Source organism: Saccopteryx bilineata, chromosome 5 (genome assembly GCF_036850765.1).
Source record: "Saccopteryx bilineata isolate mSacBil1 chromosome 5, mSacBil1_pri_phased_curated, whole genome shotgun sequence".
Lineage (NCBI taxonomy): Eukaryota > Metazoa > Chordata > Mammalia > Chiroptera > Emballonuridae > Saccopteryx > Saccopteryx bilineata.
Window position 1 is genome coordinate 160,425,876 of NC_089494.1, and position 26,879 is coordinate 160,452,754.

The window sequence follows — 26,879 nt, forward strand, 5'->3', positions numbered from 1 at the left end:
TTCTCCTATGTGCCCTGGCCGGGAATCGAACCCAGGTCCCCCGCACGCCAGGCCGACGCTCTACCGCTGAGCCAACTGGCCAGGGCGATATTAACCCATTTAATCCTCATAACAGCCCTGTGATGTGGGTACAGTCCTCACCCCCGTTTTGCAGCTGAGGAGATTGAGGCACAAAGAGGGTAAGTGATTTGCCCAAGATGATACAAGGAAGATGGGATATGTAGTAACTGCCTGAATTTGAGAGATCAAGGTGGAATCCAGAATGGTTGTAAAGGTTTTTCACCTGAGTAAACAGACCCTTAAGAAGGCTGGGCAATTTTTAGGGAAGGAAGAAGCTACATTTAATAATAACATAATGATTACCTTCTTTGGGCAGTAATCCATTTCATGAACCTAGTTCATCGTTTTAAAGATGAGAGCACTGAGGCTTAGAGAGGTGCTATAGTTTGTCTGGGATGTGACCATGTGAAGTTTATTTTTTTAGGTGAGAGGTGGAGAGATAGTGAGGCAGATTCCCACATGCACCCCAACCGGGATCCACCTGGCAACCCCCGTCTGGGGCCAGTGGTCAAATACGGAGCTATTTTTTAGTGCCTGAGGCTGACACTTTCTGACCAACTGAGCTATCCTCAGCACCCAGGGCCACATTTGAACCAATCGAGCCACTGGCTACAGGAGGAAAAAGAAGAGAGGAGAGGGAGAGGGAGGGGAAGAGAGGCAAATGGTTGTTTCTCATGTGTGCCCTGAGCAGGAGTCAAACCCAGGACATCCATATGCCAGGCCGACATTCTATTTTCTGAGCCACTGGCCAGGTGCCCGACCATGTGAAGTTTAAAGTGGTGATATAATGGGTAAGTGATGGTAAAATGTTCTTTGGAGGATTGGAGAGGTGCCAGGGAGCCACCTTGTCATCACATTCCTCTCCCTAGACTTGACCTGACAGTTCACAGAGATCACCTGGATCTTTCAAGGGCATGTGCCCAGAGCACTTCATGGTCCTACAGCTGTGTGAAATGTGCTTGTGATCATCACAGTCTGATTCTATCCCACTTAGGACAGAAGCAGAGAACTAGGCATGCCTCTTCCAGAGCTCTGTGTGTACTGATATGTGCATGGTTCCCCACTGTAAAAGTCCAGAACCTGTGGGAACTCAGATCTGGGTGGTAGAATTGGTGATGATGAGGACTTATTCTTCCCTCCTCCCAAAAGCTATTGAGTGAAAAAAAGTTCATTGCAGGCTGAGAGAAGGTCTTAAATATACAGGGTTGGGCAAAAGTAGGTTTATACTTGTTTGTATGGAAAATTATACAATAATTAATAAAAAAAAGTACAAGAATAAACTCTGTGTTTTGCATACTCATGTAACCCTACTTTTGCCCCGCCCTGTGGTGACCTCAGAGGTCACAGGACAGTGGCCCAGAGCAGGCTGCCTCTAACCCAAGACGCACAGTGTTGCCTCGCTCGGGTGCAGTGTTGCCCTGCACAGCTTGCCCTGTGGGACTGGACTGGGCTACAGCCTTTCTGGCCTCACTCCCAGTCCAATTCTTACAAACTCCACAGATGTTTATAGCACAAATAATTGTCAAATTATAATCATCAGGATTCTGTAAACATCCTTTCAAAGTACATAGGAGCATAAAGTTTTCTGCTTACTCAGCAACTTTCTCTAAATTAGTTTAGGAAAAGTTCATAAAAGTATAGGATATACTGTCTTAGTTTGCAAGATCAGGTAACTTAGGGCTAATGCTTTAAATGCTTTTAAAGCAACCGTCCAGAGAAGCGAAGGTTTGGTGTCTGGTCAGTGAGAGTAAGCTAGGTTATGCTGTTTATGACGTACAACCCCACATGGCTCAGTGGCTTCACAATGAGGTTTATTTCTTACTCATACTACACATCTACCAGCTGGTAGAATTGTTGTCAATGATGGAAGATAGAGTGGTTTTTTGTATTATTATTGAGGTATAATTGACCTAGAACATTATGTCAGTTTCAAGTGTACAACATAATGACTCATTAATCGTATAGGGTATGGCTTTCAAAGGTACCAGAAATTTGGGAGTTGTAGTTTCGCATCTTCTGAATGCCTTTCTCCTTAAATGCCTTTATTTCCCCATTTTCAAATTGTGGGTAATAAATGTAAGCTTTTCTTCATTGGGAAGTAATGGGACTAACTTTAAAAAAAACGTTCAGCCTGACCCGGTGTTGGTGCAGTGGATAGAACATCGGACTGGGATGCGAAGGACCCAGGTTTGAAACCCTGAGGTCACCCGCTTAAGTGCAGGCTCATCTGGCTTGAGCATGGGCTCACCAGCTTGAGCATGGGATCGCTCACTTGAGCTTGGGATCATGGACATGACCCCATGGTCATTGGCTTGAGCCCAAGTCGCTGGCTTTAGCAAGGGGTCACTGGCTCTGCTGTAGCTCCCCTCCCCCCCATCAGGCATATATGAGAAAGCAGTCAATGAACAGCTAAGGAGCCGCAGAGAAAGAATTGATGCTTCTCATCTCTCTCCCTTCCTGTCTGTCTGTCCCTCTCTTTGTCTCTCTCTCTGTTACAAAAAATAAAAAATTTTTTTCAAACCAACAGTAGGCATCTAAACAGGTGCATTATTGAAAAGAGTGAGTGTGAGATAATGTTTCTTCCCATGATGATGCTGTTGGTCAGAACCTTTTAGTTACCTTCAGCTTATGAGTCACCAAGAAAATTAATTTTCTCACTATAGAAATTACAGTATAAAAGGTTTGTGACAACAAGAATACATCACCATGAAAAGGCCAAAAGTCCAAAAGCCATGAGGCTCTGACGGTGGCAGCCATTACTCTCGTGACTTCTTCAGTGTATTGAGTCAAGGCTTTAGCTCCACAGGCTCAGAAATTTTATTTCCCATTTTCAAGGGAAGACTCACGTTAACCAGGTTTAAAGTACTGATGTATAAGTCAGTACTGATAACTAAAATGTCAGTGTGCTGGATCCCTCTTCCAGACACGGACCTCCTGGGTCATGATCTTTGACCTCTTACCCAGGAAGTAGAAGCAGAATGGCAAAGGGTTAACAGGTGATCTCTGATGTCAGCTTGACATCATCTGGAATCCTGGCTTGACCCAGCCTGCCTGACTTCTCCTGGCCAGAATCTTCACTGGTAAAGGAATGGTCCTCTCTTATTTTAGATGATAACACAATCATATATGGTTGTCAGCACCCTATGTAAGACAGAAATACCTCAATGAGGTCTTTTGGAAGGATGGAATCAGAAGAAGGAACGCTAAGTAGGTAATTTGAGTGTTTAATAGGATCAGCTAGAGTAGTCCCATTTACACCACATGAAAGTTCTTGTCCCTGAAGCACAGCCATCAGGGCCTGTTGGATAGAACCACATCGCTTCCCCAGCTCCCTTTCCTCTTTCCACTGCTTCTCCAGCCCCTTCCACACAGACGCCTCCATTTGCCTGACCTTCCTGTGGAATGATTATTGTATTTAACATGCTTGGAGCCTAGGAGTAATAGGCTATATACCATGTAGCCTGGATGTGTAGTAGGCTAAACCAGTGGTTTTCAACAGCTGGTCTATGGACCAGAGCTAGTTCACCAGAACTTTTCTGAACATCAAGGTGGTTAACTCTTACATGGACTAACATGAAATTTCTGGCAGACTAGAACCAGTTCAGAGACCACTGGTTGAAAAACACTGGGCTCTATCTAGACCATGTGGATTTATGTAGGTGCACTCAATATTTGCACAATGATGAAATCACTTAATGTCTCAGAATGTAACTGATTGTTTTTTTATTATTAATTTTAATGGGGTGACATTGATAAATCACAGTACATATGTTCAGAGAAAACATCTCCAGGTTGTTTTGACATTTGATTATGTTGCTTACCCATTACCCAAAGTCAAATTGTCTTCCGTCACCTTCTATCTGGTTTTCTTTGTGGCCCTCCCCCCCTCTCTACTCCCCTTCACCGCCCCCCTGCCCGTAACCACCACACTCTTGTCCATGTCTCTGAGTCTCATTTTTATATCCCACCTATGTAAGGAATCGTATAGTTCTTAGTTTTTTCTGATTTACTTATTTCACTCAGTATAATGTTATAAAGATCCATCATGTTGTTGTAAATGATCCGATGTCATCATTCCTTATGGTTGAGTATATATGTACCATAGTATATATGTACCAAAGGGTTTTTTTTGTATCAAAGTTTTTTAATCCACTGACAGACACTTGGGCTGTTTCCAGATCTTTACTATTGTGAACAATGCTGCCATAAACATGAGGGATATTTCTTTTTTTGAAACAGTGCTATGATGTTCTTGGGGTATATTCCTAAAAGTGGGACAGCTGGGTCAAAAGGCAGTTCGATTTTTAATTTTTTGAGGAATTTCTAAACTGTTTTTCACAGTGGCTGCACCTGTCTGCATTCCCACCAAGAGTTCAGGAGGGTTCCCTTTTCTCCACATCCTTGCCAGCACTTATTCTGTGTTGTTTTGTTGATGAGCGCCATTCTGACTGGGGTGAGGTGGTATCTAATTGTGGTTTTAACTTGCATTTCTCTAATGATTACTGATGTTGAGCATTTTTTCATATGCCTTTTGGCCATCTGTATGTCCTCTTTGGAGAAGTGTCTATTCATTTCTTTTGCCCATTTTTGGATTGGATTGTTTGTCTTCCTGGTGTTGAGTTTTACAAGTTCTTTATAAATTTTGGTTATTAAGCCTTTATCAGACGTATTATCGAATATGTTCTCCCATTGTGTAGTTTGTCTTTTTATTCTTTTCTTATTGTCTTTAGCTGTGCAAAAGCTTTTTAGTTTGATATAGTCCCATTTGTTTATCCTGTCTTTTATTTCACTTGCCTGTGGAGATAAATCGGCAAATATATTGCTACGAGAGATGTCGGAGAGCTTACTGCCTGTTTTCTTCTAAGATGCTTATGGTTTCACGACTTACATTTAAGTCTTTAACCCATTTAGACTTTATTTTTGTGCATGGGGTAAGTTGGTGGTCTAGTTTCATTTTTTGCGGGTAGATGTGCAGTTTTCCCAACACCATTTGTTGAAGAGGCTGTCTTTAACTCCATTGTATGCTCTTACCTTCTTTGTAAATATCTTACCTTCTTTGTCCATATAGGTGTGGGTTTACTTCCGCATTCTCTGTTCTGTTCCATTGATCTATATGCCTGTTCTTATGCCAGTACTAGGCTGTTTTGAGTACAATGACCTTGTAGTATAACTTGATACCAGGAAGTGTGATACCTCCCACTTTATTCTTACTTTTCAAGATTGCTGAGGCCATTTGTATTTTCTGGTTCCACATAAATTTTTGGAATGTGTGTTCTATATCTTTGAAGTATGTGATTGATATTTTAATTGGTATTGCATTAAATTTATAGATTGCTTTGGGTAATATAGACATTTTAATGATGTTTATTCTTCCTATCCATGAACATGATATATGCTTCCACTTGTTTGTATCTTCCTTGATTTCTTTTATCAATGTTTTATAATTTTCCAAGTAAAAGTCTTTAATCTTCTTGGTTAAATTTACCCCTATGAACTCTATTTTTTTGTTGCAATAGTGAAGGGGATTGTTTCCTTCATTTCTCTTTCTGACAGTTCATTGTTGGTGTATAAAAATGCCTCTGATTTCTGAGTATTAATTTTATATCCTGCCACCTTGCTAAATTCATTTATCAGGTCAAGTAGTTTTTTGACTGAGACTTTAGGGTTTTCTAAATACAATATCATATCATCTGCAAATAATGATAGTTTTACTTCTTCTTTTCCAATTGGATGCCTTTTATTTCTTCTTCTTATCTGATTGCTATGGCTAGGACTTCCAGAACTATGTTGAATAAGAGTGGTGAAAGGGGGCATCCCTGCCTTGTTCCTGATCTTAAAGGGATTACTTTTAATTTTTGCCCATTGAGTATGATGTTGGCTGTGGGTTTGTCATAGATGGCCTTTATCATGTTGAGGTATGTTCTCTGTATTCCCACTTTGCTGAGAGTTTTGATCATGAATGGGTGCTGGATTTTATCAAATGCTTTTTCTGCATCTATTGAAATTATCATGTGGTTTTTCTCCTTCCTTTTTTTTTATGTGATGAATCACATTGATTGATTTGCGAATACTGTACCAGCCTTGTTTGCCCAGAATAAATCCCACTTGATCATGGTGTATGATTTTTTTCATATATTGCTGTATCTGGTTTGCTAATATTTTGTTGAGGATTTTAGCATCTAAATTCATTAGGGATATTGGCCTATAATTTTCTTTCTTTGTGTTGTCTTTGCCTGGTTTTGGAATCAGAATTATGCTTGCCTCATAAAAGGAGCTTGGAAGTCTTCCTTCCTCTTGAATTTTTTTTAGAATTTTTTTGAGAAGGATAGGAGTTAGTTCTTCTTTGAATATTTGGTAGAATTCACTTGTGAAGCCATCAGGCCCAGGACTTTTCTTTGTTGGGAGTTTTTTGATAACTGTTTCTATTTCATTTGTTGTAATTGGTCTGTTTAGGTTTTCTGATTTTTTCAGATTAATTTTTGGAAGATTATGTTTCAAGGAATTTGTCCATTTCATCTAGGTTGTCTAGTTCTTTGGCATACATTACTTCATAGTATTTTCTTACAATACTTTGTATTTCTGTTGTGTCAGTTATTTCTCCGCTCTCATTTCTAATTTTATTTATTTGAGTCCTCTCTCTTTTTTTCTTGGTGAGTCTGGATAAAGGTTCATCGATCTTGTTTACCCTTTCAAAGAACCAGCTCCTGGTTTCATTGATCCTCTGTATTGTTTCTTTAGCCTCTATGTCATTTATTTCCTCTCTGATCTTTATTATTTACTTCCTTCTACTGCCTCTGGACTTTACTTGCTGTTCTTTTTCTAGTTTTTTTAGATGCAGGGTCAAGTTGTTTATTTGAGTTTTTTCTAGCTTCTTAAGGTATATCTGTAATGCTACAAACTTCCCTTTCAGGACTGCTTTTGCTGTGTCCCATAAATTTTGAGTTGATGTATGCTCATTATCAGTCGTTTCTGGAATTTTTTTATTTCTTCTTTGATCTCATTGTTAACCATTTTGTTATTTAATAACATGCTATTTAGTTTCCAAGTGTTTGAGTATTTTTCAATTTTTCTGTTGTGATTGATTTCTAGTTTCATGCCATTGTGATCAGAGAAAATGCTTGATATGATTTCAATCTTTTTAAATATGTTGAGACCGCTTTTGTGCCCTAACATGTGGTCTATCCTAGAGAATGTACCATGAGCACTTGAAAAGAATGTATATTCTGCTGCTTTAGGTTGAGAGGTTCTGATGATATCTATTAAATCAAGTTGATCTAGTGTGTCCTTTAAGTCTGCTGTTTCTTTGTTAATTTTATTTCTTGAGGATCTATCTAGTGATGTTAGTGGGGTATTAAAATCCCCTACTATTATAGTATTGCTGTTTATCTCGCCTTTTATATCCAACAACGTCTGCTTTATATATTTAGGTGCTCCTATACTAGGTACGTAGATATTTGTGATGGTTATATCTTCCTGTTGGATTGCTCCCGTTATCATTATGTAGTGACCTTGTTTGTCTCTTACTATAGCCTTTGTTTTAAAGTCCATTTTTTATGATATAAGTATTGCTACCCCAGCTTTTTTTTTTCATATCTTTTTGCATAAAATATTTTTTTCCATTATTTTACCTTTAGTCTATGTTCATCTTTTGTTTTAAGGTGTGTCTCTTCTAGACAGCATATGTATGGGTTCTGTTTTCTTATCTATGCAGCTACCCTATGTCTTTGATTGGATCATTTAATCTATTTACTTTTAAGGTTATTATTGATATATAGTTTTTTATTGCCATTTTATTCTTTAAAACTATATTCCTCTTTTGCTATATTCTTTTCCCCCTTTTATCTTTTTACAACAGGCCCCTTAGTATTTCTTTCAGCACTGGTTTGGTTGTAGTGAATTCCTTGAGTTTTGTTTTTGTCTGAGAAGCTTTTTATTTCTCCTTCAATTTTAAACGATAGCCGTGCTGGATAAAGTAGTCTTGGTTGTAGGCTCTTGTTCTGCATTACTTTGAATATTTCTTGCCATTCTCTTCTGGCATCAAGTGTTTCTGTTGAGAAGTCAGATGTCATCCTTATGGGGGCTCCTTTGTAGGTGATAACCTTTTTTTCTCTAGCAGCTTTTAATATTTTCTCTTTATCACTTAGCTTTGGTATTTTAATTATGATGTGTCTTGGTGTAGATTTCTTTGGGTTTCTCTTTAATGGAGTTCTCTGTGCTTCTTGAACTTGTGAGACTTTTTCCTGCATTAATTAGGGAAGTTTTCAGCTATGATATGATTGAACAAAGTCTCTATCCCTTGTTCTTTCTCTTATTCTTCAGGAACCCCTATGATGCGGATGTTATTTCTCTTCATGTTGTCACAGAGCTCTCTTAGAGTTTCCTCAGACTTTTTGAGTCTCTTTTCTTTTCTCTCTTCTGCTTCCGTGCCTTCATTTATCTTGTCTTCTAACTCGCTGATTCGATCCTCAGCTTCATCCATCCTACTTTTAATTTCTTCTATTGTGGTCTTCATTTTTTATATTGTATTTGGCATTTCTGACTGTTTCTTTTTTATTATTTCAATGTCCTTTTTTATATTTGCTATCTCTTTATGTAGGTGTTCATAATGACCATCTATTGTTGTTCTAAGATCTTTGAGCATCCTAACAATTGTTATTTTAAACTCCGCAGCTGGTAATTTGATTATATCTGACTTATTCAGGTCCTTTTCTGGGGATTTCTCAATTCATTTGTGTTGCATTTCTCTGCCTTTCATTTTGTCTATGTATAAGAAGGTTTTGGCTACTGGAGTCCAGTATGTGTGGCCTTTGTGTTTTCTAGGTGTGGTCTGTCTGCAGGCCCGCCACCCCCCTCTGCCACTGCTGCCTAGGGCATTCGGGTGTGGGTGTTGCTGGTGTCAGCCCACTGGCGCTGTTGCTGCAGTTTCTACCTCTCCTCTATGGGAGGGGCTGTGATCACGAGCCCGGGTCTACAAGCCTCGGTGGCCTCGGCCTTAGCCCCGCCCCTGCAGGTGGGGTTATGTGCCACACCCAGGCCATAAGGTTCAGCACCGCAGGTAGTGGTGAGCACTTTTGCTCAGCTGTGGGTCTCCGCCTGTTGCCAGGCTTTCCCCCTGCCACTGTGAGAGGAGCCCATTCAGGGTCGGCTGCAAGCCTCAGCTTATCACGCCAGGCGAGGCTATGTGCCCTCTTACCCTTGCTCAGCGGGGAGTCGCCGCCCCTTCTGGGGCTCCTGCCTTTCCCCCCACAGGCTGGCCACATCAGGGCCTGACAACTTTCGCACATCCCCTCAGCCCTGGCCGGGCAAGTCTGAGCTCACACCCAGGCCTCAGTCATGGCCAGCTGACTTCTGCCCTTGTCAACAGAACTGCACTTCCATGTCCCGCCACCACCTGCCTGCCCTCTGGCGAGCCCTCAGCCATGTAGGTGGGGGCGCTGCAGCTCAGACCCTAACACTCACTACTGTAGTCCCAAAAGCTCCCTCCTTCTAAGCGACTCTGCTCTGAGTGCCGCAGGAGAGCTTGTTTGGCTGGTGACCTGCTTCCTTTTGCTGGTATTGCTGTTTCCAGTGGAAATATTCACTTCAGGTTAGGGGAGTGATTCGTCCCAGGGGTTAGGGTGGCTGTCTCTCAAAATGCTTCTCCCTGTGCCTCCTAGATTACATTCTCTTCCCACTGCTCTGGTCCTGTTCTCTCTCCTTGTCCCCCAGAGCCCCAGGTGAGAGGTTGTGAGATAGGTTTTCTGCGCGGTCCCTTTAAGAAGAATCCTGAGTCTGAGAAATCAGTCTCTTTCTCACAAACAGTATCCTGACTTGTTTCACAGCTAAATACTATCCATATGCCTCTTTTAGGCTCTGGGGCTGCAGGCTGGGGTTTGTTCCTGGGACTCAGGACCCTCCCCTCTTTGCTAAACTCACTTCCCACCACTCGAGTCTCTCCAGGCTGCTGTTTGCTCTGGGCAGCCTCTCCGTGTTTCCTCTTTTCCTACCAGTCTCAGTGTGGCTTCTTCAGTGTTCCTTGGTTAAAGAGTCCTCTTAGTTTAGTCCAAAGTTGATTTTTCCAGATGATGGTTCTTAAAATTAAATTGTAATCCACTTTGATTCTGGGAGGTGGAAGTTGGTACATCTGCCTACTCCATTGCCATCTTGCCGCTCCAGAATATAACCGATTGTTAAATGGTACATGACTGTAATTCGTTCTCTTCCTGGGTAAATTTGTATATCTCTGCTCAATTCTGTTGAGGTGTTAGCTTTAAAGGTTACCTCTCAAAGAAAAGGCAATCTTATTTCTATCGTTTCTAAGTTGGGGCTGGAAACCTCACCATACCCTTGAGAACCCACAATAATTACTTTATAGTCACACCTCATCTTATAAAACTAGTTTGATCCAACATGCTTACCTCCTCCTCCTTCTCTGTCCCCATTCAGTAGACTTGACTTCAAGTGACTTTTGCCCATTGAAAAAAAAACTCATTCTGAGTGTAAGATTTATCAAGAGTAAGGATGCTTTTACAAGTGGAACACAAAACTTCGAAGGCAAATGCAAAAGATTATAACAAAGTTTTTTAAGAAGTAGCAAGCACCGTAGAAACACTGACAATACTTTGAAAAAGGGGGCAATCAGATAAATTATGTTACTGTATTTCCCCATGTATAAGATGCACCCTTTCTTGAAAAATTTGGGGTCTAAAAACTGGATGCATCTTATACAGCGATTGTGGCATTTCAAATGCCATAGATGGAACTGAGGACGAGACAGTATATCATTGGTAGTCAGCCTGGTCCCTACTGCCCACTAGTGGGTGTTCCAGCTTTCATGGTGGGCGGTAGCGGAGCAACCAAAGTATAAATAAGAAGATAGATTTAACTTTAGTAAGTTGTTTTATAAGAATTTATTCTGCCAAACTTAGCAAAAATCCGACATAAAGTACTTGGTAAGTAATTATTATTATATGCTGTAACTTGCTGTAGCTCTGCTTTATAAATTTTATAAAGTTACTTCCCAACTTTATAAATCACCATTACTGTGGAACCTGTGAGCAGTTAGAAAATTTTACTACTAACAGAGATACAAAAGTGAGTGGTAGGTATAAAAAAGTTGACTACCCCTGCAATATATGAAGACAGTGATTCATCATCAGACACAGATGAGGACAAGCTAATGGATGGGAGTTTTGACAGTGATAAGGAGTTGTATTCAATATTTTTATTAATTTTATGTAATACATTTTTTTTCAAGTTTCAGGCCCCAAAATTAAGGTGTGTCTTATTCATGGGAGTGTCTTATACATGGGGAAATACGGTACATTGCAATTTAAAAATTGGTGATACTCACCACAGACATCATAGATATACAAAGAATTATTGTAGAATACTATGAAAAATTATATGCCACCAAATACAACAATCTAGAAGAAATGGATAAATTCCTAGAACAATACAACCTTCCTAGACTGAGTCATGAAGAAGCAGAAAGCCTAAACAGACCAATCAGCAGGGAGGAAATAGAAAAAACTATTAAAAACCTCCCCAAAAATAAAAGTCCAGGCCCAGACGGTTATACTAGTGAATTCTATCAAACATTCAAAGAAGACTTGGTTCCTATTCTACTCAAAGTCTTCCAAAAAATTGAAGAAGAAGCAATACTTCCAAACACATTTTATGAGGCCAACATAACCCTCATACCAAAACCCGGCAAGGATGGCACAAAGAAAGAAAACTATAGACCAATATCTCTAATGAATACAGATGCTAAAATACTAAACAAAATACTGGCAAACCGAATACAACAACATATTAAAAAAATAATACATCATGATCAAGTGGGATTCATCCCAGAATCTCAAGGATGGTTCAACATACGCAAAACAGTTAACGTAATACACCATATCAACAAAACAAAGAACAAAAACCACATGATCTTATCAATAGATGCAGAAAAGGCTTTTGATAAAATACAACACAATTTTATGTTTAAGACTCTCAACAAAATGGGTATAGAAGGAAAATATCTCAACATGATAAAGGCCATATATGATAAACCATCAGCCAACATCCTATTAAATGGCATAAAACTGAGGACTTTCTACCTTAAATCAGGAACAAGACAGGGTTGTCCACTCTCTCCACTCTTATTTAACGTGGTGCTAGAAGTTCTGGCCAGAGCAATCAGACAAGACAAAGAAATAAAAGGCATCCATATCGGAAAAGAAGAAGTAAAGGTATCGCTTTTTGCTGATGATATGATCCTATACATCGAAAACCCGAAGGACTCCACAAAAAGATTATTAGAAACAATAAACCAATTCAGTAAGGTCGCAGGATACAAAATTAACATACAAAAGTCCATAGCCTTTCTATATGCCAACAATGAAATATTAGAAAACGAACTCAAAAAAATAATCCCCTTCACGATTGCAACAAAAAAAATAAAATACCTAGGAATAAACATAAAAAAGAATGTAAAGGACCTATATAATGAAAATTACAAAGCATTGTTAAGGGAAATCAAAAAAGATACAATGAGATGGAAAAATATTTCTTGTTCTTGGATAGGAAGAATAAATATAATCAAAATGGCCATATTACCCAAAGCAATATACAAATTTAATGCAATTCCCATCAAAATCCCTATGAGATTTTTTAAAGAAATGGAACAAAAAATCATCAGATTTATATGGAACTATAAAAAACCCCGAATAGCCAAAACAATCCTAAGGAAAAAGAATGAAGCTGGGGGCATTACAATACCTGACTTTAAACTATATTATAGGGCCACGATAATCAAAACAGCATGGTATTGGCAGAAAAATAGACACTCAGACCAATGGAACAGAATAGAAAGCCCAGAAATAAAACCACATATATATGGTCAAATAATCTTTGATAAAGGGGCCAACAACACACAATGGAGAAAAGAAAGCCTCTTCAACAAATGGTGTTGGGAAAACTGGAAAGCCACATGCAAAAGAATGAAACTCGACTACAGCCTGTCCCCGTGTACTAAAATTAATTCAAAATGGATCAAAGACCTAAATATAAGACCTGAAACAATAAAGTACATAGAAGAAGACATAGGTACTAAAATCATGGACCTGGTCTTTAAAGAACATTTTATGAACTTGACTCCAATGGCAAGAGAAGTGAAGGCAAAGATAAATGAATGGGACTACATCAGAATAAAAAGTTTTTGCTCAGCAAGAGAAACTGATATCAAAATAAACAGACAGCCAACTGAATGGGAAATGATATTTTCAAACAACAGCTCAGATAAGGGCCTAATATCCAAAATTTACAAAGAACTCATAAAACTCAACAACAAACAAACAAACAATCCCATAAAAAAATGGGAAGAGGACATGAACAGACACTTCTCCCAGGAAGAGATACAAATGGCCAACAGATATATGAAAAGATGCTCAGCTTCATTAGTTATTAGAGCAATGCAAATCAAAACTACAATGAGATACCACCTCACCCCTGTTAGATTAGCTATTATCAACAAGACGGGTAATAGCAAATGTTGGAGAGGCTGTGGAGAAAAAGGAACCCTCATTCACTGTTGGTGGGACTGTAAAGTAGTACAACCATTATGGAGGAAAGTATGGTGGTTCCTTAAAAAACTGCAAATAGAACTACCTTATGACCCAGCAATCCCTCTACTGGGTATATACCCCAAAACCTCAGAAACATTGATACGTGAAGACACATGTAGCCCCATGTTCATTGCAGCACTGTTCACAGTGGCCAAGACATGGAAACAACCAAAAAGCCCTTCAATAGAAGACTGGATAAAGAAGATGTGGCACATATACACTATGGAATACTACTCAGCCATAAGAAATGATGACATCAGATCATTTACAGCAAAATGGTGGGAACTTGATAACATTATACGGAGTGAAATAAGTAAATCAGAAAAAAACAAGAACTACATGATTCCATACATTGGTGGAACATAAAAATGAGACTAAGAGACATGGACAAGAGTGTGGTGGTTACCAGGGGTGGGGGGAGGGAGGACATGGGAGGGAGGGAGGGAGAGAGTTAGGGGGAGGGGGAGGGGCACAGAGAACTAGATAGAGGGTGGCGGAGGACAATCTGACTTTGGGCGAGGGGTATGCAACATAATTTAATGACAAAATAACCTAGACATGTTTTCTTTGAATATATGTACCCTGATTTATTAATGTCATCCCATTACCATTAATAAAAATTTATTTAAAAAAAAAAATTGGTGATACTGGCCTGACCTGTGGTAGCGCAAAGGATAAAGTATCAACCTGCAATGCTGAGGTCGCCTGTTTGAAATTCCAAGCTTACCTGATCAAGGCACATACAAGAAGCAACTGCTTCAAGTTGATGCCTTCCAATCTTCCCACCCACCCCCATCTCTAAAATCAATAAATAAAATATTTTTTTAAAAAAAATCATCCATGCTGCCTTATATTGAGTCACAATCTCTGCATTAAATGCTTTGTATCTGGGCAGGCAGGCAGGCACCTTGTGGGGGTGGAGGAGGTGCTGGTAACACAGCCCACAGCAGCATGTAGCAAACACAGCTAGAAGCCGCAGGAGCCCCGTCCTCTTAGACTCCACTCTGTAATTCATCAGTGACATTCTGGGACAGGCCACATGTGCTGCACTGCATTCCCCGTGGCAGGTTGCTACTATTTTTGAAGGAGGGTCTTACATAAAGTCTTGAATTCCCTTGGTCACAGATTGCTTTTGCACTTTTCCAAATTTTAGTGTGAACAGAAGTATAGAATATTAGATGGCTTTGCTTTATCAGGATGGATTCTCCTGTTGATTTACATCTTCTGGGGGGAGCTAGCTCTGCCCTCAATTCAAACCCACTCCTTTCCTTCCCAGCTGGTTTCACTGGTCAGTTTATCATTGCTGAGGCCCAGAGGCTTGCTGTTTGTGAGCCCAGGCCTGAGGCAGCAGAGTGGAACACCAGCTCTCACCCTGTGCCCAATAGAGGTCTGGGACACTCCTTTACATTGGCAGAGACGCTTTAAAAAGAGCTTATGATAAAAGCATAATTAGGTAAATGCTGATCTTCTTCGGGAAGCCAGATGGAATTTTCAGTTCATTTTTAAATACTATTCCCAAGGCCCTTTGGATATAACATTTCTTGCAAGAGGTAATTTTATTGTTTAGATTTTTAATTAAGGCATCATATAGTATGTTCAAGGGCAGAGCCTCCAGAGGCAGGATTCAAATCCCAGCTTCAGTACTTAAACAGAGATATTTTGTTTAATAATATTTAATGATAGGACCACCTCATTGGGCTGTGCTGAGTATTAAAGAGGCTGATACTGTAAAGTGCTCAGAGCAGAGCCTGGCACCTGGCAAATGCACTGCTTACAGAAATTAAAGGATATTTTATCACTTCATTTTGAAATATCCCCTAATTTTTGTGAGCAGTATACTATATATGTTAAATGCATATATATATAATAGATATAATATGTAAAAAAATAACTATAATATTAATATAATTATGGTATAATGTAACAAATTTTAAAATATATTAATATATCTTAAATGTGTTATGATATATAATATACTCATATATAGTTTACATCAAATACACATTATAGAATATATTCATTATAGTGTCAGTAATTAAATAAGTATTAAATAACTAATATTTAAATTATTAAATAATTAAAAATAAGTAAATATTGACCATCTATTATAAAAATAATGTTGTAACATATAATATGTATATTTATTTTATGTGTCTGTATATTTCTAAATAAGGCATCTTTCTGTCAGTTCAGCGTGAGCTCTTCTCCTGTGTGGGAAAGGAGAGCCACAGGATTTGACGGCCCTGTGGCTGAGCAGGTCCCATTTGTTGGGGGAACAGACTAGTAGGACACAAGGACACAAGCAGAAGGTCTCCATCTGTACGTGGCTGTTTGCTCAGGGATGTCCTTATTGTCTGCTTTTAGGAGTTTTATAAAAGTCATTTACATGGATGCCCTAGAGCTTTGAGACATTGCATTTTAAAAATTATGTAAATCGGAAATTGCATCCTACCCTTTTTTCCATTTTGTTCCCCCTCCAGCCCAAGCTTTTGGCCAAGGAGCTGCTTGACCTCGTGGCATCTCACTTCAATCTGAAAGAAAAGGAATACTTTGGAATAGCCTTCACAGATGAAACGTAAGTGCCCCACGAGCCCTCCCAACCTGAGAGGAAATTTGAAATTCCCCTGTCCCAACTGTCAGCAGGGAAATCAGCTTCAGGCCACTTGGGTCCTGTGGTATGGGGTCAGTCCAAGTTCATAATTTGAATTTCAAAGGCCTTGTGATCATTCCTGGAACGGCCAAAGTATGTAATTAGGGTGATGCTCTTTATGAAATTATTAAGTAAACTAGTTTTTATAATCAGGCAGATTTGTGTTCAGAACCAATTTTTTTTTTTTTAGTAGATTTGCATGGTTTGTTTTCTATTAAAGTTAAATGAAAACTTCTGGAAATAAACTTTTCTCTCCAGTGTTGGGATAACAATAACAGGAAGTGAATTTGATGATATATTCAAAATGAAAGTATCTATGCAGTTTCAGTATCTAAGCTGAAATAGAATATAAAAATCAGAAATTCAGATCATTCCACTGAAGAAAAGTATAATGGTCTTTCAGTTTGGCTCTATGAAGTAGTGTTTTGCAACACAAATAAGAAACATCTTGGCCCTGGCTGAGTATCAGTTGGTTAGAGCATCGTCCCAGTATGCCAAGGTGTGGCAGGTTCAATCTCCAGTCAGGGCACATATAAGAATCAAGCAATGAAGGCATAAATGGGTAGAACAGCAAATTGATGTTTCCCTCTCTCTCTCTTTCTCTCTCCCTTACTCTTTCTCTCTAAAATTAATAAATAAAAAGTTTTTAAATAAGTTAAATATCTTTATTAAAATTTTAATTTTCTTCTCAATGTACTGTTAGCAAAGGAGTACAGTAAAAACCTTGCACTGACTGCTAGATAAGAATGTGTTCTAACAAATGTTCAATAATATCCTCTTCTCTGTGTGTGTACACACACACATACTCCTGCAAATTTTTAGAATTACAGAGATGATTTTCTAAAATGCTAATAGGAGAGGGTTGGGTTAGTGGTTGGCCAGGACAGCACAGGGCAGGCTATGCACCATCAACTAGTGCAGCGGTTCTCAGCCTGGGGGTCGCGACCCCGGCGGGGGTCGAACGACCAAAACACAGGGGTCGCCTAAAGCCATCGGAAAATACAGATTTATTATACAATACATTTTTAAAATATGTATTTCCCGATGGCTTTAGGTGACCCCTGTATTTTGGTCGTTCGACCCCCGCCAGGGTTGCAACCCACAGGCTGAGAACCACTGAACTAGTGGGTGCCATCAAGGCAGGAGGGTTCAGAAGCAAGGACTGGAGGCAGCCACATTGGGGAGTGGGAGAGGTGATCAGATGGGTCTGCACCTGGATACACTGAGCCTGGGGACCACAAATCAAGACCCTAAGAGCAAAAGGCCATGTAAATTGGGACTGTCTTGGGCAAACTGAAACATGTGATTGCCCTCTGAACTAGTGACAGTTCAGATGGTAGGGTGATCAGGGAACAAGTACGGGCAGTCACATTTCCTCAAGAAAGCTAAGAGAAACCAGGTCCGCCCCTGGCCTTGAGCCTGTCGGGAACTGAACCAGAAGGAAGGCAGGAGTGGTGGTCCCTGGTCTGGAGGGATCGCTGTGCTCACGGGTAGAGCCACAAATAGAGGACTGTGGTGGGAAGGAGACAGCCTAGTAATGAAAATAATGCTTTCAAATGTACATTGAGAACAGCTACTTTCACAAGTGCAGCTTCTACCCTTTCTCCTGAGAATCACTGTAAACCCCCAAAATTGCTATTTATACATTTGTCACTAACTAGAAGGAAACCAGAAGGTTCAATTAATTATGTTCCACTGCTCACATTTCCCAAATACCAATACTCTTCTCAAAGATTCCATGACCTCACATGAGTCTCAGTTAGACTTCCCTATTGAATAAAAAAAAAATCAGAGTGAGCGTGTAGTCCTGGGCCAGTGAGGAAGAAACACACCTGCTGACTGTCAAGTCCCCACCTTAACAGCACCGGCCAGGAGTTGACTATCAGGTAGAAAGTCACTGTCCTGGGATGGGCAAGCGCAGGAACCACACATCACAGCAATGAAAGTGGGGCATGCAGCACAGCCCACTTACCCACCGAGTGGCACTGTGTTCTGGTCTGCGCTGTTCTGGTTCCCTGGGTTGGCCTGGAAAGTGTGTGTGTGCATATGTGTGTGCCAGGCTGGAGGAAAGCCCCCACTCCCTGGAGTGGACTTGGCCTCTGTGAGAGGTGGTGATGAAGAGAATGTGAGCCATCTCCTGGCACAGCCTGGAGAAAGTGTGGTCCCCACCGTCCCTTCACCCGAGTCTGTGAGGCCAGCAGATCAGCTGGAAAGAGCAGCAGCTTGTAGACAGTTCTTGAAAAAGAACTAGCAGGTGGATCTGAGTCATGGGGAAACAGGGAATGTCAGGGGCCCCCAGAAATGAAGGACAGGAGACAGAAACAAAGGGCATGGTCATGACTCAGGGAAAAGTCATGGCCTGACAGCATCTCGGGCCAACGGATGTTGACGAGTGGCCTCTTTGATAATCTGAACTTTTCTCCTTTTCCTGGTAAAACAAAAAGGGGGTGGGGTGGGTGGGATGAGTGCTGTGCCTGTGGGTGTGACTTAGTCTAGGTTGTGATCATATGTCAATAAGCTCTAGCCTTGTAATATGTGCTCCTAGAAACTAACATAAGATCTTTTAATAATCATGTTTTCAAATTGTGCATTGTACTGAGACATGTAGTGTGTGTGTAGGTGGGTGTGTATGTGTGTCTATGATATTTCTGCGAGTGCCACACTGTGTATTTTATAATCAAATTCAGTTGAAAGTTTCATCCTTTATTCCAGTCCATGGTATACCCTATGTATTGCCTATTTCCTCATGCAAATCAAACATGACTAACACTTGGAAAGTGTTATAAACTGTAAAACACCATGGAAGTGTAAGATATTACCAGCAGTGTCATGATTTCTTAGAGTAGAATATATGACTTTCAGTATTAACTGCTGTTGATGACATTTTGTCGGGTCTGGATGGGCCTGGAAAAAAGATACATAGAGCAGAATGCAGACTGGAAATTGGAAGTTTCTCTAAGCTTCTCTTGCCCCAAAAACTGTGTTTATGAATAAAGTGTCCAAGTACACAGCACAAGACTTTATGCCCACAGATATTTAATATTGTTAATTAATCCACAATATTGTAGCCTTAATACTAGCTCTGCCTTCTCTTTTTTAAATTTAATTTTTAAACATTAGGCCATTGCTGGTGGCTCAGTGGGTAGAGCATCAGCCCGGCATATGGACATTCCAGGTTCAATCCCAGTCAGGGCACACAGGAGAAATGGCCATCTGCTTCTCTCCCCCTCTTTCTCACCCTTCTTTCCCTCTCCCCCTCCCACAGCCAGTGGCTCAATTGGTTCGAGCATGGCCCCAAGCACTGAAGATAGCTCAGTTGGCTCGAGCACATCAGCTTCAGGTGCTAAAAATAGCTAGGTACTTGAGCATCAGCTCCATATGGGGTTGCCAGCTGGATCCTGGTCAGGGATTATGCGAGGAGTCTGCCTCACTATCTCTCTTCCTCTCACCTAAAAAAACCCTTTATATTTTGAAAACTTGGACTTACAGAAGAATTGCAAAGGTAGTACAGAGAGTTCTCATGTATCCTTCACCCAACTTCTTCAAATGCTGATATTTTACAAACTATAGTATGTTGATAAACATTACTATATTATATTATTATATTATTGGTATTAAACGATAGGCTTCATTCCAATGTCACTAGTTTTCCCGTGAATGCCTCTTGCTGTTCCAGGATTCAATAGCATGCAGCTCCTTTTACTTTGAATAAACCTGCCAAAATAAAAAGGGATATGAATGGTTGGCTGCCTTTAAAACATTCTGAAGCAAAGGAAGATCCTTGTGTTAATTTAATTCTAAAATAAGTATTTATGTTTTGCTAGAGTTGTGGTTCTCAATTCTTGGCTCTTGGCTGCACATTAGTTACCTAGGATGTTTTATAAAATGCCAATGCCTGGGACCTGCCCCCAGAATTGTGATTTAATTGGTCTAAGAGTATGAGCAGCAAGATTTTTCTAACATTGTTCTGATATGCATCCAAGTATAAAAATCCCAGTTCTGGAGACAAGGAAACCATGGAGAAAATTTCCTCTGTGCTCTCTGTCCAGCTCCAAGAAAAGAAGCTGATTTTGCTCAAACTTTGGTTACTTGGAGCCAATCGTGACATGTGCCAGGGATCTGCAACATTATAGATTCTCTCCATTCCAGATAGATTCTGGAAACCTAACAGTTTGACAACCAACTCAAAGAAGTCTGGCTTTAGTGTCTATCCATCTGTCCAAATAGTGTGGCTGAGATACTCACTTGTCAAGCATTGGCATCCATCATTTAAGGAATGCTATTTCTACATTTTATTTTTGAAATATTTCCATTGCTGTTTTAACACTCAAGATGTTGGGTGTTGTTTTTAAAGAGTTTATGGTTCTGATTTTATTATTTAAATCAGTAAAGCCCTATATTAGATTATCTGATTTGTTCTCAATCATAATTTTTGTTTCATCTATTTTGAGGTATAATTTTACTGAGGTATAATTGATATACAAAGAACCACATATTTAATGTGTACATTTTGGTGAGTTTGGACATTTGCAAATACTCGTGTGTTGTTTTTTTTTTTTGTTTGGTTTTGTTTTTGTATTTTTCTGAAGTTAGAAGCAGGGAGGCAGTCAGACAGACTCCCACATGCGCCCAACTGGAATCCACCCGGCACACCCACCAGGGGGCGATGCTCCGTCCATCTGCAACATTGCTCCGTTGTGGCTGGAGCCATTCTAGCACCTGAGACGGAGGCCTTGGAGCCATCCTAAGCGCCTGGGCCAACCTTGCTCCAATGGAGCCTTAGCTGTGGGAGGGGAAGAGAGAGAGAGGAAGGAGAGGGGGAAGGAGAGGGGGAAGAGTGGAGAAGCAGATGAGCACTTCTCCTATGTTCCCTGACCAGGAATTGAACCCAGGGCCTCCACACGCCAGGCCAACGCTCTACCACTGAACCAACCTGCCAGGGCCCAAGTTTTTAATTTTTAAAATTAAAAAATTGTTGACAGGGGATCCCATCATCAAAAGCTAAAACTAAACAGCTTTTAGACTATTTAGCAGAAATAAGTCAAACACAACCCAAGTTGAAGTAATGATTATAATAATATATTTAAATTTTATTTAAATCATTTATCATAAATTTTGAGAATACTATCAGATGCTATATATGAGTATCTATGTAATAAAAACCTTTATGAAGTATTTGGAGCCTGACTGGTGGTGGCACAGTATGTAGAGCATTAACCTGGGATGCTGAGGGCCCAGGATCAAAACCCAAAGGTCGCCAATTTGAGTGCAGAATCATTAGCTTGAGCATGGGATCATCAGCACGATCCCAAGGTCTCTGGCTTGAGCCCAAAGGTCTGGCTTGAAGCCCGAGGTCACTGGCTTGAGCAAGGGATCACTGGCTCGCTTGAGCCTACTCCCCCCTACCCCATCAAGGCACATATGAGAAGCAATCAGTAAACAGCTGAAGTGAAACGAGTTGATGCTTCTCAACTCTCTCCCTGTCTCTGTCTCTGTTTTTCTCTCAGCAACAACAACAAAAGTATTTGGAAAGTTGAGGGAAGAAGAAAAGAAACTTGGTTAGCAATCACTGTGCGTTTTAAAACCCAGGTATAGTTAGGATGTATTTTCTCATACCAGTTAAGGAAATTTCACATGCCAATTAAGGAAGTTCTTAGCCTCTTATTTTATCACAGGCCCTTTTGAAGTTTGTTAAGAAGGTACATTTCCTTGCTTCCACAAGAGTTTACACATAAAATAATTTATGATTAGATTTTAAAGGTTTTCAGACATTCTGAAACTGGAATCCTAGTTTAAGAACCAAATAAGGATTTTTTTAAAAGAAGGTGCAATGTTTTACTTGAATCATTGATTAGTACTATTTGGGGAGTCTGATTTATCCAGATAACTAGGGTCCAGTGTGTCCTTAATTAATTGTGTCTTTAGATCCAATGCCAGGACCGAGGGGCTAATCCTTGCTCTGCAGTGCCGTTGAGTCCTCGTGCCCCTTAACTAAAACCATGACTGGTAGTGGCCAAGCCATCTGAACAAGGTTTAGTTGATGAGTAGTCTCAGTCGCAAGCTTATCTACAATTTAAAAATAAACAAAGTAGAATATCAGTTTTCCACTTGTGAAAGAAACAATAACATGAGATAGCTCTGGGAAAACAATTTAGTATTTAGAAATAGGTTTGGGGTTTCCATTCGTCAAATGCCCTGAGCCATGAGACTGAGGAGAAAATCAGTGGTTACAGCCTCTGGACCTGGGTCGTATGTGGCATTCAGAATTCATTGTCACTCGGAGACTGACAGACATTCTGACAAACAGCTGTACTTTCTATTTAGTGGCCACAAAAGGGCTTTAGCAGAATTCTTTCTGTGTGTAGCTATGATAAATATAAAAGAATAGGGCAATCTGAGGAGGCCTGAGGGATCCAGGCTTTCCTTTGACTTCTTTCTTCCTGAAGAAAGTGACCCGGTGGAGCTCAGGTCCTGAACTAGGAAGAGCACAGTGAATTCTCACTGAATATGGAGACATTATACTTAGGGCAGGGGTGGTGTCTATACATGGATGACCCCCAGACTGACAAAAACATTGACCTATATGGCATATTTGAGCCATATTGGTTCCACAGTGATTTTCAACCTTTGTTTCTCACGCACTCATAAACTAATTACTAAAGAAAAAGGGACCCTGACCTCTTCTTTAGTAACTAATTTATTTGTGCCATGAGATGAAAATGGTTGATTTAGTCAGGGGCACTGACCGTAGTAATTAGTGTGTGTTTGTGCCATAAAAAAAAAGGTTGAAAATCACTTAACAGATGTTTATTTAGCACTAGAAATAACTAGACTTTTTGACTCTTTGTATGCCTTATATTTTGGGTTTAGGAGGTAAATAAAATTCAGTGTAAGAGGTACTGTAAAAGAAGATTTGAAGCAGGTAAATCGTTCCTAAGTAAATAATTAAAGCCATAAATTCAGTTAGACCAGATAGCCTATATTTTAGTCATCTGATCTCCCCAATACACTCCTTATCTTAATTGTTCTGTGTGTGTGTCTGTCTCTGGTGCAGGCACAATCTCTCTCTCTCCCTGTCTTCCCCTCCCCTCCCCCTCCTCTCTCTCTCCCTATCTCCCCCTCCCCCCCTCCACAATCTCTCTCTCTCTCTCTCTCTCTCTCTCTCTCTCTCACACACACACACACACACACACACACACACACACACACTGGAAGACCAGTATTTAAGGGTTTCTAGCTCAATATCCCTGAGCTGTCCTTGATAAGTGCATATACTTCTGAGTCAGGATACCAGAAACTAAACATTGTTTCGTCTGAAGAGCGCCCTACCCAACCCTCCACCCAGGGACATCTGTAAGGTTGTCCTGCTTAGTCTTTCCATAGCAACTCATTCCGCATGAAGTCAGCTATCTACAATGAAAACCTCTAAAAGACAGAGTATAGTTCTCCCCTGGGGTCTAAGAATGATCAGTTCAGATAGTCTTATCATATACCTCCACCCTCCAGTAACTCTCCATAAACAAAGTTCTCCTTATGGCCAACTCTATTGAAGGTGCCAACATTTGAACCAGAAATCTGTTTGCATTATATGCAGAGACTAAAAGCAATCTATTAAATAAATGCCTCCAATTTCTGTTGCCTGGAAGCAATTGCATATGTATTATTGACCCAACAGTTTGACCTACTGCCATCATAAACCAATGAGTGTTATCTTGTGCAGCTTTAAAGATAGTAATCAGTCAAACAATAAAAAATACTGAGTGTCTGGTGGGGCATTTTTTTTTTTGTTCTTTGTTATTAACAAATGCACTGATGTGCATTCCTAAATGAAAAATCATTGAGAATAATGAAAACCAAGTTATCAGGCATCTCTTAGTTAAACTATATTGAGAAAATTCTTCTATGATTCTTTTATCTCCCTGATCCCTGGTATACCCTGTCTTACATTGTGTGTGTGTGTGTGTGTGTGTGTGTGTGTGTGTATTTGAGTATTTGAGAAAGGGACTTGGTGTCAGGACTGTGAGTTATCTCAAAGGAAAGGAAATATCCTGAACAGCGAGGAAGGCTTGATACTGCTGGGTTCAGGAAATATGACTTTGAACCCCATACAATGAACAGAAAATATTTTAACAAGTCCTATTGCAGCCAGAGTGTTGGTTTCAGAGTTAGGGTTGCTTTTTAATCCATCTCTTAGCTTCTGCCCAAGTACTGGGCAGTTATCTTAAGGGATCTTGGATGAGACTTGTCCCTTCAGTGGAGAGATTTTGGTCACATAAAATGGAGGGAGCTGACTTCCTTCCGCCTCAGGGTCCCTAGTCTCCAGACATGGGAAGCTCACATTGCCGTGGAGTGTTGGCATCATGCCAACCCTCGCAGAACTGGGGTTGAGGAGTTCAAATAGGAAGTGGAGAAAGGAAATTTATTTTTCTTTAAAGACTCTTCGATTCAGGGGTGATTCTGGCCTTCTTGTTCTCTCTGCTTCATGACCATTTATTTTATTGTCAGTTCATTGCTTGATAAATGCTAACTCAATATATGTTTGGGGACAAAGATATTTCCAGTTAAATACATTCATTACTAAAATGTCATCCTTTAAAAGGGTTCAATGTGGGGAGTAGAATTATCTAGAGAGGGAGTTCAGCCCTCTATCCTCTGTTAACATGGATGAAGAATGGGCTGTGAGCACACCGAGCAAAGAGGTGGCCAAGTGACAACTATCGCATTGTCTCTTCGTGCAAAATGTCCCCCTTTGAGGTTCTTTAACAACTGAGCTATGCTTCTCAGAGAACAAGAAGAATTCCCAGCAGTCTGTGTGGTTGGTAATGTGCCATTGGGGTGGGGTAAGGATTTCTCTCTTGAGAATCAGGAAAAGATCATTAATGAAGAACTACTGTAAGGCAAAAGAATAAATTTAAATCTATGTGGTCATTGGATGGATTGCTTTTCTGAGTTTTCATAGATTCTTTATTTGGTTGGCATCCATTAATTACAGAGCCAAACTAACAGCTAAAGTTGTTCTCATCTCTTCTGTTGCCCAGAGCCCATGCTCCGAACCACTACCTTAATCTCTCACATACCAAGCCAATGGTTCCCTAAATCAACCCCGGGCCAGGCACCAGACAACTAGGGACATCCCCTATACCCCTAAGCATACCAGAGTTATTTTAACTAGCCAACCCTAAGCTGTTTCCCCTGCGCCATGCTCCCTTCCTCGTGGAGGTTCCGGCCTCTGCCTCCTTATTCCTTTTCTGCCTCTTGAACAGTCTTAGTGCTTCCCCTTGTGGCCTTGCCTGGCGTGATGTGTGTCGCATTTCTAGGTAACTGTGAATAACATTCAGTTTTACTTCTTATGACATTGACCTCTCCATGTGATCACTCGGCCACCTTTGTAAATTAAGATCTGGACACAGATCAGTTGCTTTTGGAGGTAGACATCCAATCAATGAGTGAGGGCTTTTGAGAACCTAATATTTGCCAGAACTCATGCTAGGTTCTGGGATGATTTTTTTTTTTTTTTTCATTTTTCTGAAGCTGGAAACAGGGAGAGACAGTCAGACAGACTCCCGCATGCGCCCGACCGGGATCCACCCGGCACGCCCACCAGGGGCGACGCTCTGCCCACCAGGGGGCGATGCTCTGCCCATCCTGGGCGTCGCCATGTTGTGACCAGAGCCACTCTAGCGCCTGGGGCAGAGGCCACAGAGCCATCCCCAGCGCCCGGGCCATCTTTGCTCCAATGGAGCCTTGGCTGCGGGAGGGGAAGAGAGAGACAGAGAGGAAAGCGCGGCGGAGGGGTGGAGAAGCAAATGGGCGCTTCTCCTGTGTGCCCTGGCTGGGAATTGAACCCGGGTCCTCCACATGCTAGGCCGACGCTCTACCGCTGAGCCAACCGGCCAGGGCCTGGGATGATTTTTTTTAATGTTGAAAACATACAACTTCATTGGAGAGATATCATATATTTTAAAATAACTACTTGTACATGACTATGCTATAAATGCCTCACAGAGGACACAAACCAGAAGCTCTGGAGAAGGTTGATAGGAAGCTCAGACTGAGGCAATCAGGGGAGACTTCACTAAGAGGCTGCACTGAGCTCAGGCTCCAGCAATGGCTAGCATTCAGATAAAGGGGACAGAGAGACTATTCCAGTTAGGAGTAAAGCATGATCACAGTCACTGTGCTGAGCATGCATGTAGTGTGTGTACAGGAGGCTGAGCACACAGAGAGGATCCTCGGGAAACTGGGGCATTTTCAGAGGCAGGAATGGAGTGGTTGAAGCTTCTTACTCCCCAATAATTGGGTCTCACGTTTGTCTTAACACCTTCTGAGGTAGGTCTTGCTGTACTTTTCAGATGTAAATGGTCTGTTGGGGGAAGAGGGTGCATTTGCAGAGTAAGTTCTGTGGACTGTGGGTAGTACAGCAGAAGAGGGCTGCTCAGGATGGGTGCTGGGAGAGTCCAGTTCCAGGCTGGGGTGAGGGAGGTGCATCAGGGAATGCTTTCTGGAGGAGACAGAGGAGAACTGGGTCTTGAAGAATGGTCGGACTTGGCTGAGTGATGAAGGAGAGGAAGGGCATT

General features: G+C 40.8%; 1 protein-coding gene across 7 annotated transcripts in view; it reads left to right on the forward strand.

The window, feature by feature from the left end:
* The window catches only part of FRMD4A (FERM domain containing 4A), a 681,483-nt gene that overhangs the window by 500,738 nt on the left and 153,866 nt on the right, over positions 1–26,879 (forward strand). For all 7 annotated transcript variants that reach the window (XM_066279107.1, XM_066279109.1, XM_066279111.1 and 4 more), the window contains one exon: positions 16,133–16,227. In XM_066279107.1, the coding sequence (XP_066135204.1) occupies positions 16,133–16,227 (95 nt within the window). The remainder of the gene's footprint in view (positions 1–16,132; positions 16,228–26,879) is intronic.